At 42.1% G+C, this 19,117-nt stretch overlaps 1 protein-coding gene across 3 annotated transcripts; it reads left to right on the top strand.

Moving 5' to 3' along the window:
• The first annotated feature begins 3,993 nt into the window (after positions 1–3,993).
• Positions 3,994–18,556, top strand: LOC124340610 (vacuolar protein sorting-associated protein 13D-like). 3 transcript variants are annotated; one of them, XM_046793174.1, is made up of 22 exons: positions 3,994–4,256; positions 4,315–4,505; positions 4,573–4,764; positions 4,833–6,194; positions 6,265–9,764; positions 9,826–11,499; positions 11,559–13,029; positions 13,092–13,352; positions 13,423–13,613; positions 13,681–13,987; positions 14,054–14,177; positions 14,255–14,433; positions 14,501–14,644; positions 14,704–15,090; positions 15,160–15,525; positions 15,595–15,796; positions 15,889–15,915; positions 16,079–16,836; positions 16,894–17,073; positions 17,148–17,499; positions 17,568–17,839; positions 17,903–18,556. In XM_046793174.1, the coding sequence occupies exons 1-22, from the start codon at positions 4,160–4,162 to the stop codon at positions 18,272–18,274; spliced, it is 12,609 nt and encodes a 4,202-aa protein (XP_046649130.1). In that variant the 5' UTR covers positions 3,994–4,159; the 3' UTR covers positions 18,275–18,556. The 3 variants fall into 3 exon arrangements, with proteins under 3 accessions (XP_046649130.1, XP_046649129.1, XP_046649131.1); XM_046793173.1 differs by having other exon boundaries at positions 11,559–13,032; XM_046793175.1 differs by lacking the exon at positions 15,889–15,915 and having other exon boundaries at positions 11,559–13,032.
• The last annotated feature ends 561 nt before the right edge of the window (positions 18,557–19,117 follow it).

Genomic DNA, 19,117 nt, shown 5'->3' with positions numbered 1-19,117 from the left:
ATGATTCATTTATATTCTCAATCTCAATGAATAACCGCTTACTTACTACAGGTGCGCTTTTTTAGGAAAAATGAGATTAGCAATAAGGATTAAAATAAGATTCTACTGTGCTACTCTGTGGTTGCATTTTTCTATCACAAGAGGAGAAATAAATGCAGCTGTTGTTGTGCTCGTACCGACCCATCAACTGCGCCAAGAAAATGCAATTGCCGAACCTTTTGCTTGTGAGTGTTTGCTGTTCTGCAGTCGTCGATGAAGTAAGCACTATTTATAACAAATATCTAAGAATTTCAATATTATTTTGGCTTTGACTGCAGGCATTTGAGGGATTTTACTGATTGCCTTTCATTGCGCGTTATATGAATAGGCAACAAAGTGGAAAGGCATCACGCGCTCATTAATTATAATACGACCGTACAGATGAAGATCGAAGACCGTCCAAGTTTTCCCTTAAAAAAAAATAACTTAACAAAGTCTAATCTTAATCAAATACACGCTTCTTCTAAACTACATACCAGTATTTTACTGTAGTTTGTAAATGAAATAATACGATTGGTGACTATTAGATCTTTTCCAGCCATCTGTGAATGGATTGCGTGAATGCAAAGCTAATATCCAAATATTTGTGGTGTTTGTGGTTACTGGTTAGCGACAGAAAATTGGAATACAGCTAGGGAAAGATTTATGGCTAACGAAAGATTGTTTTCATAATTCCCCTTCAGCCGTATCATATTTCCTTCATTGTTTAAATGTGGATCATTAATTTGTGCGTTATTGGGAATGTCCTAACAACAACACACCCGTCTATACTTTTCACGACGATACGACAGACAAAGTGTCGTATCTCTCTTTACCTTTTAAAACCTTAAGCTCGGTCAAAGAATTTAGTACAGAAACATTTTACAGTACATAACAGCTTATTTAGACTTTTCACAGCGTTGTTTGTCGGGAACACTTTGCGGTACTGGCAGATATAATTATGTACAATATTCAAAATAAACTGTCGAACAAAATAAGAGGAGAAAATAAAATATAAATGTTACGAGAGACGTAGCGAGTCAAATAACTGAAAAACAAATAGATGGAGAGTAGCAGTAGCACACATAGTAGGTCGACATAAGACGACCACACATAAGCTAACATTTCCGTTGCGTGTTGGGAGTGGCTGTTTCTCGTTCAGATAAGTTTTATGTCCCAAGTTGGAAAGGGCGTATTATTGTGGCGCTCCGTCGCAAAATAAAGTTAAATTCATAACATGTTATTCTGTTTGATTTCAGTAAATTGTGTTTTTTATCGTGTGCGGAGAATATCAGCTTTTGCTTGTTGTAAAACTTCAACTGGCGATCGGGTAGATATTTTTAAAATTTGTTGCGGGAGAGACGTGGTGTTATGCCGTGTTTGCTATAGATTTAAAAAAGATAATTGCTTAGCTGCTAGAATTACATGTTTGATGAACTGATCCTGATTTTTACCTCCTATATTTCCTTCTCTTTTAAAATCATGCATATCGTCGATTTATTTGGTAAAATGACAAGTCAAAAAACGATAGGCGATCGTGTTTTTTTCTTCTTGTCAACGACGTTAATTTTATTCCTGAGCGATGGAGACTATTACGAACTGTTTTAGAGTTTGCTTCACGGATAATGCACTGGTCGTCTGTTCCTCCTTTCTCGAGGGGGCGGGGCGGGGACAGATCCATCCCGGTCGACGTCATTGAATTGACATCACGTGACCGACAACTCACGCAGGTCGAAACACACGGGGCCGTTCAGTATTTGCAATTATTTCATCTCGAAACGAAGCAGTTTGCGTAAGCTCTCTAGACTCTGAAACAAGGTAATTAAAATTTATGCAAATTTCACTTTTAGCTATTGATGTGTGTTTAGTATTTACCTTTTTATTCGTGTGGCTTTATACTTTTCACGTTGTGGATGTGTTATATTTGTCTGCTGACTTGCGCAAAATATGTGTATTTTGTGTAGGCCTATACTGTAAAGGTGAGATGAGATAAGAAGGTGAGAGACGAGATGGGTTGAGACAAGATTTTTCTGCCGTTGATTGAGAACAATAGTTTTAATAGTTTTAACTAAATACCATGCATTAAAAGACCAGCGGTTATCGGATGCAAAAATTAAGGCCAACCGAGTCCTACGCGGAAAAATAATTCAAGCTCGTTTCCCTCGAGTTTTGTTGGCCAGACAGCGAGACCGCGAGTGAAGCTGCGACTCTCACCATCGCGTTGACCGCAAGCTCCTTCCGTCACCAACGCTGCAGCCGTCCTGTGATCTCTTTCTATACAAAGCATCGTAGAAGCTTCCTTTTATTTCCGGCGTAATGTGTGCATAGTTTTATTGAATAGTGCAATAGAGCCCTGGATACGTAATACGTATGTTTTAGCTTAAACGTTTTCTTACAGTTAAAATGGCGGCGCCGAGAATTCGACTACTTTTTGAAAACTTCATAAAGATTTTCCCCCAGTTGTTCGCTAGAGTTATCAGAGGAACAACGGAGACGGTGGTGTTGGATAAGGTTGAAGAAGAGTATCAAAAATTGACACAAGGCATTCGTCCGTCAAACCAACAGGAAGAAGCCAAATCAAATTCAAATAGCGAACCCAAAAATCATTCTGAACTGGAATTCCATCAGCGTGAATTCACGAATGTTGATCACAATTCACAAAAGAAGACCAACTTTTAACCACCTTCAACAAAAACATTTAAACAATGAAGTAAGTTAAAAATGCTAGATTTGGTTGACAAGTAAATACATTTTATTTAAATTTAAAAAAATTAAATTTGGTTTCTTTTTGTTTGTAGGAACTTTCACAATCACATCGAAGAGAATTGTCAGTTCGAACGAGTTTTTTTCATCTTCCTTAGCTAATGATGTGCTGGATGCCTTTCCACTTCTCCAGTTGCCATTCCCATTGACCAAGGAAATACGTATACATATACAAAATAAAGTGATGATTTCATCACGTTACGGACTAAATCTTCACCCTTCCTAAATTATCTAATCTTGGTTAAGCAAATTGTATTTAATACTCCATTCTAATAAATCAATTATAAATTCTTTTTCTAACTGGTCTGGTGTACGCTGTACCATTCAATCTGTATGTTTTAAATCAAATTTTACGTCTTTTTTATTGGAAGAAAAAAGTGATTGAGTTGAAAAATGAAGACAATGTTTGATTTCGTAATATTTTATTGGATATCATTTAATTGCGGCTATCTCGTGAATAATCATGGCTAAGTTAAAGAGTATAATTCAGTACGTCTGATAACACTAACTATTTAAAAAAATTCTGTCCAATTTATTCCCAAAAATTCCGACTCTACCCGACTCTTCTCCGGGTTTGGAGTTATTTTGCACTACGATATACGGGTGGTTCAAAATTTTTCAAGGAAGGGAATTTCGGGGAATTTGCAAACAATATGGAAGGATTCAAGAGTAATAAGTGGCGTGAAAGCCGTCCTTGCTTGTGACAAATCACACGGACACAGTCTAAAAAAAGAATGGAAGGATGAATAATAGTGGCCTGCAGCCCTACAATACAGAAAGTGACTGAACGGAATCGGAATACCACAAATTTGAAATATATTTTTTTACTTAAAAACTAATATTAAATCATTCAAAAAAGTAGGCCCAAGAGGGAAACAGGAGCGCTAGTAAGGAATCGAAATATTTCTCATCCGTCGGATTCCATGAACCATGTCCTGTGTCAAAATTCAAAAACCTCTGCAGTGTTAAAAGTTAATGAAGCGTAGATTGGCCATGGTTTTAACCTGTGAGCGCTGTGACTTTGGTAATAATACAGATAAATCACAAGATAATAGAATTTGAATTGATCGAGATCGAAGATAAAGAACACAATTATTTTATTTCATTTCTCTCGGGCTCAGAAAAGGTCAAGAAAAGGCTTCTTTTTTTTTTTCTTGATAAACCGCGCGTGATCATGACGTCAATTCTGAGTCGTCTGCTGCGATTCTTGTTTACTTCTTCTTTACATTATTCACGAACCCTCCATCACGGGTTTTGACTGAACAAAGTTAACTTAAAGAAAGGAAAATAACTGGAAGAGTAACATAATTTCTCTCAGTGTACCAGAAAAACTAGTAAATGGCTACTAGCTCCACAAATCTATAAAAGTGCATCCAAAATGTTGGAAAGGCTAGTTGCCTGGTTTTGTAACAATTATTTAGGGAGATATCTGGAAAATTTAAATACTGATCAACTCTCTGTTGCACTTTTACAAGGTAAAGAGAAATAAGTTGTTTATTCAATCAAGGTTTACTAATGAGAAATACATTACAGGAGAAGTTGAACTTGAAAATGTTCCACTGAAACGGGACATACTCAATCAACTTGGCCTACCACTTCAAATTCATGCTGGGTTTGTTGGAAAAATCTGTTTCCAGATTCCACTCAGGAAAATAAGGAGTGAACCATGGGTGATATCCTTTGAACAGTTATATTTAGTTGCTGGTCCTAAGGATAAAACTGAGGTATAATCGGGAAAGCTTTTATATGTGAAATTCACTGTTATGCACTATTTACATGTTAAAAATCTAGCCTTATAATGAAGAATCTGAAGAGAATGCAGCTCTTGAACGTAAAATGGCTGCCCTAGATTTGATGGAAGCAGAATGGAGGTCAGAAAATGATCCTCAGGGATTATCATCCTCCTCTCTGTACTCGTTAACATATTCATCTTGGTTGAGTTATGGAGCAAGCCTAGTAACCAATATTGTTCAAAATATTCAGGTATCCTACTAAATTCGGTTCCTTTATTTTGTGTGTGATGATAATATTTTCTTTTTTTATTTTTATAGTTAAAAATCAAAGATATACACATCAGATATGAAGATGCTATATCCTGTCCAGGAAAAGTATTTGCGTGTGGGATACGTGTTGACTCACTCACCGCTCAGACTTGTGATGAAAGCTGGATACCAAAATTCATGTTCGCCACCACTCAAGGGATTATGTATAAACTATTGGAACTTGATGGATTGGCTGTGTATTGGGACACAAACACTGAACTCTATGCCGATCTGCCACTGGATGTTCTCTCTAGTAAGCTAATGCAACCTTGCTCAGTAGAACGAAATGAATTTCTATTGGCACCCGTTAGTGGATACGCACACTTGAAGCGCAACTGCAGCGCCAAACCTCTGCGATCTCTAAATCAACCTCGAATCGCCTGTGACTTCCAGCTAGACCGAGTCAACGTTGAAATTCGTGATGTCCAGTATCACCAGCTGGTTCAGTGTTGCAGATCTCTTGAGATGTTGTCACGTGGTCTCCAGTACCGCAGATGGCGTGTAGACAGTGAAGTTGAATTTCATCCCCGGCGTCAATGGAGATTTGCTGGGCAATGCGTCATTGCTGAAATCAAGAAAAGGAATCAAAGTCGAAATTGGCCATTTGCAATTAATCGCGCCAAAGAAATTATTCTCTATGTCCGTTCCTTTAAGGACCACCTGCTTAACCCAATTGGGGTAACGGCAGAATCCAAGCTGCACCGAGAAAGAATCGAATCAGAACTTGATCTGGAAGAACTGCAGGTCTTACGATCGATTGCTATGCAGCAGATTTCCAAGTCTCAATCGAAGAGCGACTCGCTTTTATCTGATGCTTCCACCGCCGCTGCGAATTCTTCTTTATTTCAACGTTGGTTTTCGTCCTGGTGGACAGTAGATGATGAAACCAACGGAAATTCCCAGTCAACCAATGAAGATCGAGTGGAACATGAGATTCTTGAAACGCTTGAAGATGCTATGAGAGACAACACAGTCCGGCAGCGAGATATTCTACCTCTTCAATTGAGTTCGACATTGAAGCAAGGCTTGGTCCGTCTGTCAACCTGCCACAGGACTGAAACCGGCCAGTCTTGGAGTACTCTCCTCGAAATAGAATTCGACAACGTTGTCCAAGAATGGGAATCACGACCAAGGCTGAAATCGCATAAATTCCATCTCAGTTTGGGAAATGTGTGGGTTCGTGATTGTGCGACTAAAGGAACTTGTTTCCCAGATATCGTTTGTCCACAAAGAAAAGACGCAAGGCCTTTCAAGTCAACTACAGGAATGGGGTCTCTTCTTCCCGCGTTCAACATCCCTTTCTTTCGTAACAGTCCATCAAGTCCGAATATGAACCAGCTCCCACAAGATGAAGCACCGCTGTTTGATTTTGTAAGCCTTCATTTCATACTACATTCAACACCAAATGAAAACCCAAGTAATTATTTATATTTATTTTAAGGTTTATGAAAAACGTCCGCCTGGGAGCGATTGGAACCATCGACTGAAAATTACTTCTTTGGCTCTTGAATGCGTTTATAATCACCATCTTTTTCAAAAGATCATTGAGTTGTTTTCTGTACCCCACAAAGATTCTGACGAGCGATCCTTACTTGGCCAACGACTTCGCCAAGCAGCCCGATCTGGCTTTGAAGCCGTCAAGCAAAAGACGAAAGAGAGGCTGACACAGACCTTAGCTCCTCCAACCGTGAATTTGCCATCGGATCAATCGTGGGATTTGCTGATCAACATTTCTGCACCACATATTCTTATTCCAGAATCAGTTGTTAGTCGAGATTCCCTTCTGCTGATCGTTGATTTTGGCCATTTTCACGTGACACGCACCGATGTCAATTGCATCGCCGCTGAATTGGCTTCAACAACCACCAACGGCAATGAAGACGATGAAGAAGAAGAATACGTCACACCTTGTTCGACACCACCAAATGAAACGGCTGTAACGACTCCAGTAGACGAAGCCATTGACACCAGTAGCTTCATGAGTAGCAGCAAAGATTGTGACGACATGTCGGACAAGTACAACGTCCACTTTTCAGATCTACAACTGCTGGTGTGTCGTGTCAAGGACAACTGGAAACAAGCACATTTAAAGGGCACCTCTGCCCTTCACCTCCTGGACAGATTTTCTATTTTGATTCATGTGGAAAAGTATGGACGTATCCTACCCGGTTTAGAAAAACCTTTTTTGACTTTGACAGCATCACTTCCTCACCTTGTGGCTCATATCAACGAGCCAAAGATTCACGCCCTTGTCTCCGTTTCCAAGCAATTCCGTACCAGTAGCCTGCCTCCTCCGGTTTATGAGACGACCTCTGAAGACGATGAAACGGGCGAGTGCGAGTCAGACGAGAGTTCAGCCGGATTGGAAAAGTCAGACGAACATTGGTTTATGGCCCAGTTCAATATCGAACAACTTTCAGTTGAGGTCCAATCAAGAGGACGAAGTGTTGCTGAATTACAAGTAGGTGGAGTTCTGGCCAGCTATTCGATGCGCCCAATGGATAGTTCTATCCATCTTGCCGTACATAGCTTATTGCTAGTTGACGCCATGCAGACTTTGGGTTCCGACTACGAGCTATTGATTGCCAGTCACAAACATGTCAGCATGGATAGTATGAGTGGAAGTTTAAAAGAAAGTGAACCGACTTCTCCCGTCTCTCCATCATCACCAGATCCGTCATCTCATAAAGGACAGAGGGCAACATCACCTGTATCATTAGCCCAAGCACTTACCTCTTTGCAAACGGATCCTTCATGGCGTAAAGATGGTCTATCCCCGCCCGCTGTTCGTCGTCGAATGGTAACGTCAGCTTTAAAATCAGAAGCGTTGATTTTGATCGACATTGTGACCATAGAACCCACTTTGATCGATGGCAAACCTGAAGGACGCATTCAAATAATTAAGGTTCACTTCAATTCGCTGGACGTCATAGCGAATCAAGATACTGTTGTGGAACTGGTCAGCTTTTTCCAGCGGATTGTGCCCAAAAAGAGGGTGCCCCCTAGTCCTGATGATTCAAACATGTCCACAGATCAACCCTCTATGAATCAGTCACGATTTCCACCTTTTACTCTTGTTCCAGACGTCAGCACGGAAATCACCTTCGATTTTCATCGTCTCACGGTCCTCTTGCTTCGTTCAGCCGTCAAAGACGAAATGCTGGTGGGCCGAAAAGTGGCCACGCTCACCGTCACCGACGCTCGCATCAACGCTAACTTATCTTCAGACGTCATCGTTCAAGGATCACTGGGTGGACTTCAAGTACTGGACCTTACCCCAGAAGGGCAGAAGCATCAACGAGTCATCAGTGTAGGCCATGATGTACTGGTCGAGCAGCAACAAAATCTTTACATGCTGGTCAGCCAAGGACTCTACGAAACGGCCAAAGACAAAAATGAAGTCAAAGCGTTCAGCTTCAAATTTCTCCAACCAGGACTGGAAATCTTCAATGAAGAAGGCCCCAATTTGAGTCTGGAGGTTCGAATGGCCTCTTTGTGTTATAGCCATTCGGTTCATTTTCTCGCAGAAGTGACTGCTTGTGTAAGCGAATTCAAACAATCCGTTTCCAACATGGCCATGTCTTTGAAGTTAACAGCGGCTGAAATGGCTGTCGATTTGCTGCACCGAGGGACTGAGGGCTTGGCCCAAAGCATCTACATGAGTGGCTCCAACTCTATGACTGAAGGTCTTAGTCTGAACGCCATGAAAGAGGCCACTGATGAGGAGCAACAATCATCGTTTCCGTCAAGGGTCCGTTTCAGCGCATTACTGGAAAGTCCTATAATGGTTCTACCCAGGTCTGCCAGAAGTCCACAAGTGCTAGTTGCACATTTGGGGCAAATAGAAATTACCAACGACAAGGAAGTCAAGTCCGAAATTCCATCCCATTTGTCTGAAGAGCTTTCTGGAGGAACGCACAAGGAACACTTTGAAGTTGAAGTGCGTGACATGAGTCTGTATTCTCTGAATGTTGACGAGAAGTGGAAAAGTTCATTTAGTCATTTTTACTCGGGACCTTCGTCCTTTCTACGCGTTACTGCCCAAGAGCTTTACAGTTGCGCTAGTCCTCATGGTCGGCCTATTTTGCACGACACACTGTTGAGATTTTCTCTTCATCGTATTACCGATCGACCCATTCAGAGTGATGCCGATCCTTTCCTTTTTCACCTTTCGGATTTTTACCCGAAACCGGAAGTATGTGATGTCTTCCAAGTTCACGGATGTGTTGTTTCTCCGCTACAAGTTTCACTCTCCAAAGCTCAGTACCAACAGATTATCCAATCACTGGACAATCTCAACTGGAGCAAAGTCGATGCGACTAACAACTTTGAAGCTGGGCCGGATTTTCCGGCGAAGAATCGACCGTCACCACGCGTTAAACAACGAGAACTCGTCCTGAATTTCAAGTTCCAGTTGCCACGATTTTCCATGGAATTACTTAACAACTCGGACCGGGCTATCGTCAATCTTTCCTTTGAAGACTTCTTGGTTGCGTATGAACAAAACTGCAGTTATTCCGCCACGGTGCAAACTTCTTTGAAATCCCTCATCTTGGAAGACCTGATGATGAAAGAAGATTCCAAATACCGACGACTGGTGGCATCCAATGATCGCCAGTCGGAAAGAGTTGCCGGAAGACCTAATTTGAGTTCCTTCATGTCATCATCGTGCCCTGATTTGCGTGCCCAAGGTCTCTACACCACTGGAGCACGATCCTTGCCTGCCAGGTTGGAGTTAGACCAATCCCAATGGAAACAAAATCGGGTGAAGCCTCCACAAAAGAAACCGGTAAAAAAATGCCCGAGTACACCACCGTCATCCCCATCAATGATGTACCATCAACGTTTCTCGCGATCTGGCGTCGGCGACAATAATTTGGTGTTCATCAAAATTCTTCTCGTTGATCCGGATAGCCCAGATTTCGCCCTAAAATACAACAGGTAAAGAATCTTAATGTTTGTTTATGATTCATTAGTAAACATTTTTATCCTCCAATTTCAGCACACACCGTTTTATCGAAATTAATTTCAACTCACTCGACATGATCGTCAATCTGGAATCATGGGTGATGGTGCTCGACTTCTTCGGTACAGCCAAAACAGGACAGCATCAAAAGAAAAAGGTAGCCGTTTCTTCTCCCGGCTATCAGGATTGGTCGAAAGCCGCGAATGCCAATACAATGAACTCGCGTTGGGAGGTTGAAGTCCGTTCTTTTAACCTGCTCCTCAACCGGAAGGACTATGAAGTTGCAGAAGCTACAATATCTTGCTTGTCGTGGGAAATGGCGTCGATGCGAGGCAATTTGGACGTCACTGGAAAATTAGGCAGCATTACCGTTCAAGATTTGACATCAGCTGGACGAATGTACCGCGAACGATTCATCACTTCGGGTAACGAGGCCCTGGATTTCCAATTCTTTTGTTTCAGTGCTGATGACCCGCACCTTGCTCGCGATTACGACATCCGGCTGAATCTTAACATGGCTTCCGTTCTGTACGTTCACACTCAACGATTCTACACCGAGTGCTTTTCATTGCTCGAACAATTCCAGCAACTTCGTCGAGTGGCCACAAGTTTTAGCACAACTGGGCCGAACAGCTCGACCAATGTTTCACAGAAACCGTGGTTTCATGGTACGCGCATTTTGTTGAACGTCGAGGCCGGCTCGCCTGTCATTCTCGTCCCAGTCTGTTCCACTTCGGAACATTTATTGGTTATTGACCTTGGGAGAATATCCGTCTGCAACAAGTTCATGATGTCCAATGGATCGGTCTCGACACCAACCGTCAGCAAATCCCGTAAAATCAACGTGAAAGGTTTGCCGATTGTGCCTGTAACCAGCGATCCAGAAGCTGTTTTAATTGACGTCATACAAGTAGAACTATCCAACATGGACCTTTGTACGGGTCAGCGCCAGAAAGCCAATCGATCGCAAGTTGGTGATTTAATTCTTGGCTCTTATTTGATTCGACGGAGTGGCCATTCCCTTCTCAAAGACAAGTGCGAAATGAAGGTGAAAATTCGTCGCAACTTGGATTCACATTTAGGCCGTCCGGTTCCTGATATGGATCTCTGTGGATTGTTGTCAAGAGTAGAGTGTTCCATCGACGAACATCAGTACAAATTGATACGAGGTCTGCTCGGATTTAATCTTGGCGAACCTATGGATTTTTTCAGTTCAGACCAGCGACCACCAACAAGTCCAATGCAGCCACTTGATGATGACTCCAAGCCGCCAATATGGGCGAGACTTAAACTGCAGATCGATCTAGAGAATGTCATTCTGGAAGTGAAATTCTCAAGAACTGGCCCATTTTCAACCATTAAATTCATTGATTCCCGACTCGTTTATGAAAGTAATAGTGATGGATCGAAAGATGTTGACCTCGTATCACAACAAGTTGTTGTCCGGGATACCCGGTACGATTCAGCGTCCGCAACCCAGCCAATCATGAAACCAAATGTCTTCACCCAAATTCTGGAACCTGTGACAAAAGCTCGCCGGGAAGGATCTCTACAAGCTGAAGTCCATTATCGATCGACGGAGGAGTTTACTCGATTCACCGTAGTCTTGAACAACATGAGATTGTTGGCTGTATTCGATTGGTGGGCGCTATTTCAAGAATTCCTCTTACAAAATCCCGAAGAATATCGAGGAACTACCAAGGGTGAACGGTATGCATTATACCTCAGTAAAAATATTGCATGGTTAATTATTTTTGTTATTTGCCTAGGGGGAATTCGGAAGAAAATGATGTTCTCCAAACTCCACCTCGATGGATTTCAACTTCGAAGCCCAGTCCTATTGTCGTTTCAACAGGAGTGATTAGCAAACGAGCTGCACTGGTGGAGACTCAACGGTTGCCAGTTGAATTTAAGATCAACATTTCCGATTCGGAAGTGGTCATTATTGAAGACACCTCAATCTGCGATTCATCCGCAGTTATTTTGAAAGGAACGGCTTTGCTGACGTATAGACCGCAGATTCAGAGTAAACCGCTTTCTTGCCAGTTGAATCGAGTTGAAATATTTTCAAGCCAGCTAAACCTGGAAGAGGAAACTGCCCTATCCATTGTCGATCCTGCCACCATCAGTATCGAAATAGTAGGCAAATCAAGCGCCACGGACGTCAAAGGCATTATGGACGCTACCAACTCTGAGTTGCAACAGATACTGGAAATCCAAGCACAGCAAGTAATCCTTCGCCTGTCGTACAACGACATGAAACTTTTCTTGAGGATCCTCGACAGTCTTCCACGTCAAGCTCGATCCACTTCTAATCCCGACTCGACTATCGTCAATGAAGTAAAGAAGTTGAAGGCTCTTGGATTCTCCACGGAAGATTGTCAGTTAGCTTTGCGAACATGCAGTGACAATTTGGAAGAAGCTGCACTCTGGTTAACGCAAAACGCTTCGGCAACAGTTGGCCAACAGCAACTGGAAATGACAAATGAAATCAAAATCCGTTGCATTGAAGTTCGAACTGGCTGTATTAGTTTGTGCGTCATCGATGACTGCCGCGATGCCGATTTGCCTCTGGTCGAAGTCACAACATCTCAGCTACTTCTCCGCCAGTCAATTGACACTGTACAAATGACTGGCGAGGGCAGCATCAATTGCCAATTTGCCATCGATTATTATAATCGTGTTTTGAGCGGCTGGGAACCATTCGTGGAGCCATTCAAATGCCATGTACGGTGGAATTTTCTGCCTTTCTATAATTCAGTCGCCAATCGACAATGTCCTTCGTTCTTCATTGACACGGAAGATGTGGTCAATATCACCTGCACTCGAGCTTTGCTTGAACTCGTTGGAACAGTCAAAATGAATTGGATGGAAGATTACTACGGTCAAAATGGCAAGGAGATATCTAGTCAGCTGGACGGTGGAAATGTGGTTCGTCAGCGTTCTCCGTTTGTGCCTTTTGCTTTGCACAACGCTACCGGCTCCAAACTCAAGTTTCGAACTCTGACGGCAAGTTTGCTGGCAGATGCTACCCCGTCGAAGGCTTCTGCTAAAAACACTCACTGGATAAACTGCGACGCAGGCGATGTTGTTGCCTTTAGTTTCGAAAACAGAGGAAAATTACGTCACCACGACAGTCACCAGATGCAAACACATCAGCTGGCAATCGAATTGGATGGTTGGATGGAAGTTGGTTCCGTTTCCGTCGATCGCGTTGGAGTGTACTTCCGATATGCAGAGGTATATCAGATTTAGTTAGTTGATTTTCTCGTTTATTAATCGAATAACTTTGTACACAATAGGTACACAATTCGCCAAGTAAACGAAACGCAGCTGCTTTCGACCGAGAGCTGGAACGTGTTTTGGTTGTTATTGCCGTCACTTTGGAAGGATCGGCCCGTCGACTGGTTACCATTCGTTCAGCTTTACAGGTGACCAACAACTTAGAAGAGACTGTTGAATTGCGGTTAGAACCGCCTGCTTTCAACCTTCATCCTAGCAAAACTGTCCGTGTGCCACCGTGCACGACTTATCCCATCCCTATGACTTACTTGATGTCTCAGGTAATTACTATCATTATGAAGTCACTCAAATTGTTAATTAAATTCTCTTTTCGCCCCTAATTTCCTCTAGATATTTGTACGCCCGATGGCAGAAAAATTGCCTCATATTTTTAGTTTCTGCAAAGACCCAATTGAATGGCATGCTAATCCGAGTCAATCAACTGCTAATATAAGACAGTGCAATCCGGTGATTAGCAACCAAGATTTAACATACCGTTTTGCAGTCAATATCCATCGGGAGAACTTTCCTCCTGACAAGATGTAATTTTTTTATTATTCAAATGATTCAGACAGTTACAATAACGATAAGTTTCTTTTATTTCCACAGAACTTCAGATGATTCAGAATGTAATATACAACCAGCTCACACTATTTCTCTTTTGAGTCCGTTGGTTGTCGTAAACCTACTCCCCTATGAACTACTGTGGGAACTCAAAGCTGTCAGTCAAAGTGGTATCATCAAACCGGGTAAATCCACATCGATCCACACGGTCAACGTCTCCGCTGGTTTCCAGATCGCCTTCCGCACTGAAAACTTTGTTCATTCAAGCGACTTAGTCATTGGCACGTCTCCTCATAATTTTAGTACACGCTTGCGGCTCTATGATAGCGCTAATCGATTGCTGCTCCTACAGGTAAATTTTCATATACATTTATCATATGAATTTTTAATTTTTATGTTACTATATATTTTATTTTAGGTGAAAGTCAGTTCCAAAGCTGCTGGGTCCATTAAGTTGTCCATTTCGGCTCCTTACTGGCTCGTCAATAAAGCTGGGATCCCGCTCATCTTCCGGCAAGAGGGTGTCCAGCAAGATGCAGCAGGTTTGTGTTTTTTTGTATTGAAAAATTAGTGATAAAAATGTTAGTTATCAATGATTTTGTTGTTTACTTTCATTTAGGCCAATTCGATGAGCACGAAATGGCTCGTTCTCTGTCTCCGATGCTCTTTTCATTCACGGACAGAGAAGCTAGCCCCACATTAACGGCCCGTATTGGAAATGGCTTGCATATTGGATGCAAGCCCCACTGGTGTCAACACTTCCCTCTACAGAAAGGAGTTCGAGTTCGCAGTTTTATGGTATCACCTAAATTTTATAATAATAAACAAATAATTATTTTATGACAAATATGATCTAAACATTAAGGTATCACCTCGAGACGGTCGGCCGGAATTGGTTTACTTGGTTGGAATTTCTATACGTTCAGGTCGTGGTCGATACCGAGACACACAGATTGTTACTTTAGCACCATGCTATCAGCTTTACAACCAATCGAGTTGGATGTTAGAGGTAATAATTACTCATAAATTATGCTTCAAAACAGGTACTATTATTGAATGTTCAACTAGGTATCACAAGCCTATTTCGCTTCAACTTTTACCGATCCTGGAGCCCAATCAACGTATTTGAACTTAGTTCCTGGTTGTCACCTCCCTTTCCACTGGCCTCGATTGGACAAGGATCAACTACTTTGCATCCGCTTATTGGACGTGAAAAATTGTCATTGGTCGGGTGGGTTCACCATTCGGAATATCAGCTCCTTTCACCTAAACATCCGTGATAGTGAAAGTCGGGCTAATTTTCTCCGCGTCGAGATATTTCAACAGGAATGCACCTACTGTGTCGTTTTCAGCGACGCCACTGGCTTTCCTCCACCCCTCAGAATCGACAATTTGGCCCAAGTTCCAATTATTTTTCACCAAACGGACGTCCCAGAAGCTTATTTGCATACCACTGTAAAGTGTACATACAGCAAAAGAACCATATCATGACCTAATAACTTTTTTTTGTTTACTAATCAAAAGGTCCGTCCCAACAGTTCGATGCCATACGTTTTTGACGAACCTACTAAACCTGCCCACCTAAGTATCGTTGCCCCAGGAGGAGCTTCCGCTTCTTATGACATGACAACACTTAAAGAAGGATGTCAACTGACCTATGAAAACTTCATTTATGTCTGCCTTACGGTTACCTTTAACGGTGATGACATGTCGACTGGCAATGCACTTGATCCAAACAACGTTGAGTTAGTCCTTGACGTGCCGGAAGGCACCCGTGTCGTACTCGGCGGCAAAGAAACAGGAAAACGCTCTCAGCTTTGGCGGATGACCGGAAGCGGAATGTTGCAACACGAAGGAAGCAGCCCTCCACGAGATCCATCCAATCCTCAAGTAAAACCAAAGAACTTTTAATTATTGCAACTTAGGCAAAATATTTATAATCTGTTTACCCTTTGAAAGATTGATCCATCGCGAATACTTGTCTTGGATATCGCCGGACCAGCACTTCAACCCAGCGAGTATGTGCATCTCATGTTACGAAAGCCAGATCCTCGACGTCAATTGACTCAAACTTGGCGCTTCACCGATGACGGTCGCCTCTGCTGCGGCCATAACAATGTGTTCGTTCAAGCTAAGGATGGCTTTTACGGCGTCCGACAAGGTATTTTGATCAAAACAATTTCCAAAACTTTGTTACTTTGGCACTGTCACATTTTTTGGCATCGATATGATGGTTCTATAAATATTTCTCAGGCCTCCCCTATAACACCTGGAGAATGTGTACGTAGAATTTAAATCATCATGCGTCGCATGGGCTTGTTTAGTGTGACTTTAACTTTAGTTTGCTAAATTCGTATTAATCTAGCTAGCTAACTGTTTTGTAACTAGTAACTGTATTCGTGCTATTGTTAACCATCTAACCTTGAATGGATTCTGCGCTTAGGGAATGATGTTGTCTTGGGACCAGCTCAGTCCGTGACTTACTATCGGCTGCCTAGTGGCATTCCGGCAGAGCAGGCGATTCACTGGCAACGGCTTCGGCCTGGTTCTGGTTGCTTGAGTGTAAAGACTATCATGGACGGTCCAACCAGAGTGCTTCAAATTGCCGATTTGAAGTCATCACATCACCCTACGAATGAAGTCTCGGTCGTCACCACTCCAGCGGACAAACCTAACAACAAAGAAACGAAAATGGAAATGAATTTCAAAGGAGGTTTGGGTTTCAGCATTGTTAACCATTCACCTCCTGAAGAATTAGCCTATTGCCGATTGTCCAACATATCTCTTGAACTCCTCACGGGAAACGGAATGCTGAGCGTGGATGCTAGTGTCCAGTCCATTCAAATAGACAACAGTCTACAAGATCCACATTGCCCAGTTGTTATCTACGTCTCTTCTACCGCCAGCAATGAGGAATCTAAGAATATACCTGCTCTTCGCTTAACTGTTCATCGGCAGATGACTGGCCGTCTTAACGCAGACATTTTCAAGCATTTGATCGTTTCTTTCAAGAATTTGACTATCAACATAGAAGAGAACCAACTATTCAAGCTCTTGGCCTTCGCTGGTTTCAATCAGTCGGATTTAGAGTTGGAACGAGTAGATGAGAGTGATTACGAATCACAGAGATCCCTTAATGCCGCCACTTCCATTGACGCTAAACGATATTATTTTTGCGTTTTGAAATTGGTGTTGGAACAGGTAAGCATCAGTTCTTTTCAAAATTAAAATCTTCTTCATTTATATTTTTACTTCTAGGTGCGATTGAGTGTTTATACTTCTAGCAAGTTACCACCGGAACTAAACGCTATTAAACGGAAACTCGGTCTGACTTTGATCAAATTCGAAGAGGCTAACATAGAACTTCACCCATTCATTCGATCACATCCTTTTGAAACGGCCCAGTTAATTATTGATTCCGTTGTTAAACACTACAAGGTGAGATAAATCAATTGTGTTGCATGAACTTGAACATTTACCTGTTTTTCATCGTTTTTCCGTACGCTTTCTAGGACGAACTGAAATCGCAAGCCGCTAGGATTCTTGGATCGACCGATTTCCTCGGCAATCCATTAGGTTTCGTCAACGACGTTTCCGAAGGAGTTTCAGGTTTCTTGAATGAGGGCAATGTGGGTGCTCTCGTTCAAAATGTTACGTTTGGATTATCGAATTCTGCCGCCAAAGTCACGGGGTCGCTTTCTGACGGGCTCGGTCGGGTTACGATGGATGAAAGACACGAAGAAGTTCGTCAACGTCTTTTGAAGCACACGGGGCAAAGTTCTGACCATTTGGTAGCTGGTCTAAAAGGATTTGGTTTTGGAATCCTTGGCGGAATGACATCTATTTTCACCCAAACTTATGAGGGTCAGTAGTTTCTTCGTGTTTACCTTGGTTTAACAAGTAAAATTATTTAATATCCTTGATTGTCATAGGTGTTTCCAATGATGGATTTGGCGGGCTTTTCACTGGTTTTGGTAAGGGTTTGGTGGGAACTGTAACAAAGCCAGCCGTTGGCGTACTTGATTTGGCCACAGGAGCTGCCTCGGCTGTTCGTGATTCGAGTCGCAGTTCATCTAAAGAAATTCCTAAAAGAATTCGCCCTCCTCGTTTGGTTATCGGACCAGGAGGCATACTTCCTCGTTACTCGGAAAAGCAGGGACGTGGACAAGAACTTCTTTTCCAGCTTAATCGCGATCTCTATAAGGTAGAAACAATTAGTTATCAAAAATCTAGATAAATTCTTCATTAAAATGTTTCACTTGGTTAGGAAACTTTCATTGCATACGAAGCGCTTGGAAATCTACCAGACAGTTTACACATCTTGATATCAAGCGAAAATGTCCGAGTATTCAGCATGAGTAGCCCCAACAAGGAAGTCGTCCTTGACATTCATTTGTCGGTACTACAAAGTAGTAAAGCTGTAGTCATTAAAGACTTTGGCACACAGAGCACAGCGCATTATTATGTCGAGATGAATTTGCTATTGGAACCGGAGAGTCCACTTGGAGCACGACGGCCCCAAGTTCGCTGTGATTCCGAATCCCTTGCTAAACGAGTGACGCAAGAAATTAACTATGCCAAGAGTGTATACGAAGAAAACCGTCATTCGCTTGTGTCTTCTTCCAAGTTCTCCCCCTGATTTTGCATGTTCTTTTCACCGCGTGTATAGAGTAACATTTGTTGATTCTGGTTTTCAAGAGATTGGGATTAAGGGTAATTTTTTCTTTTTTAAATTGAAATGTGTTATAGGCACATCGTTATCTACTTATATGAATATTAAATATGCTACTTGCAGGTCCAAGGGCTAAATGAGTTCACAGTTCAACTCATAAATAAAAACATGGTGATATACTTTTACAAAGACTTGATTGCTTGGGGTACTTGAACTACAAGAAGCTCGATGTTCACGTTCAAGTTATAGGGAACCCAGCAAATTTCCCCGTAGGGATCGCTAGGGATTCTTGTCTTCTAGTCAGTTTCAGACGAAACCGGTACTCCCAAACTGTTGGAAGACAAGATAACAGAAGCGGAGTTGATTCTCTCTCTGGGAATGTAATTTGAACTAAATCTTAAATGAAAAGTCTGGAGTGCCTCCAGGGATTAAATTTTGCCATTCTTTATTATTTCCAATGCCATAATTGTGGGTAGTAATGGAATAGAATTAATCCACTTTTTCAGGATATTTTGAACAGTCCTACAGTAAAGTAGTAAGTAACTAGTTAGTAACCCCTGTTTGTTGGCAAGTGGCAACAGAAGACGATCGCCGATCGGTCAACTGGAAGAGGACCGCTACGTCTGTTAGTCGGGAGCCAGTCCAGCCGTTAAACAGACGATTCGACTATTCGAGCCTCTCCATTTCGACTCCCGGATAATCACTTATCCAGAGTGCTCTAGCTGTGCTTTTTCTTTGAATTCAAATTTGTTGAAATTTTTTTTTATTAGGCGATTGAGTTTCGTATATTGGCAACGCCGCTTCTCATTT

This window comes from Daphnia pulicaria, chromosome 5 (assembly GCF_021234035.1).
Source record: "Daphnia pulicaria isolate SC F1-1A chromosome 5, SC_F0-13Bv2, whole genome shotgun sequence".
Lineage (NCBI taxonomy): Eukaryota > Metazoa > Arthropoda > Branchiopoda > Diplostraca > Daphniidae > Daphnia > Daphnia pulicaria.
Note: the sequence above shows the minus strand (reverse complement) of the source record. Positions and strands in the feature narration are given on the sequence as shown.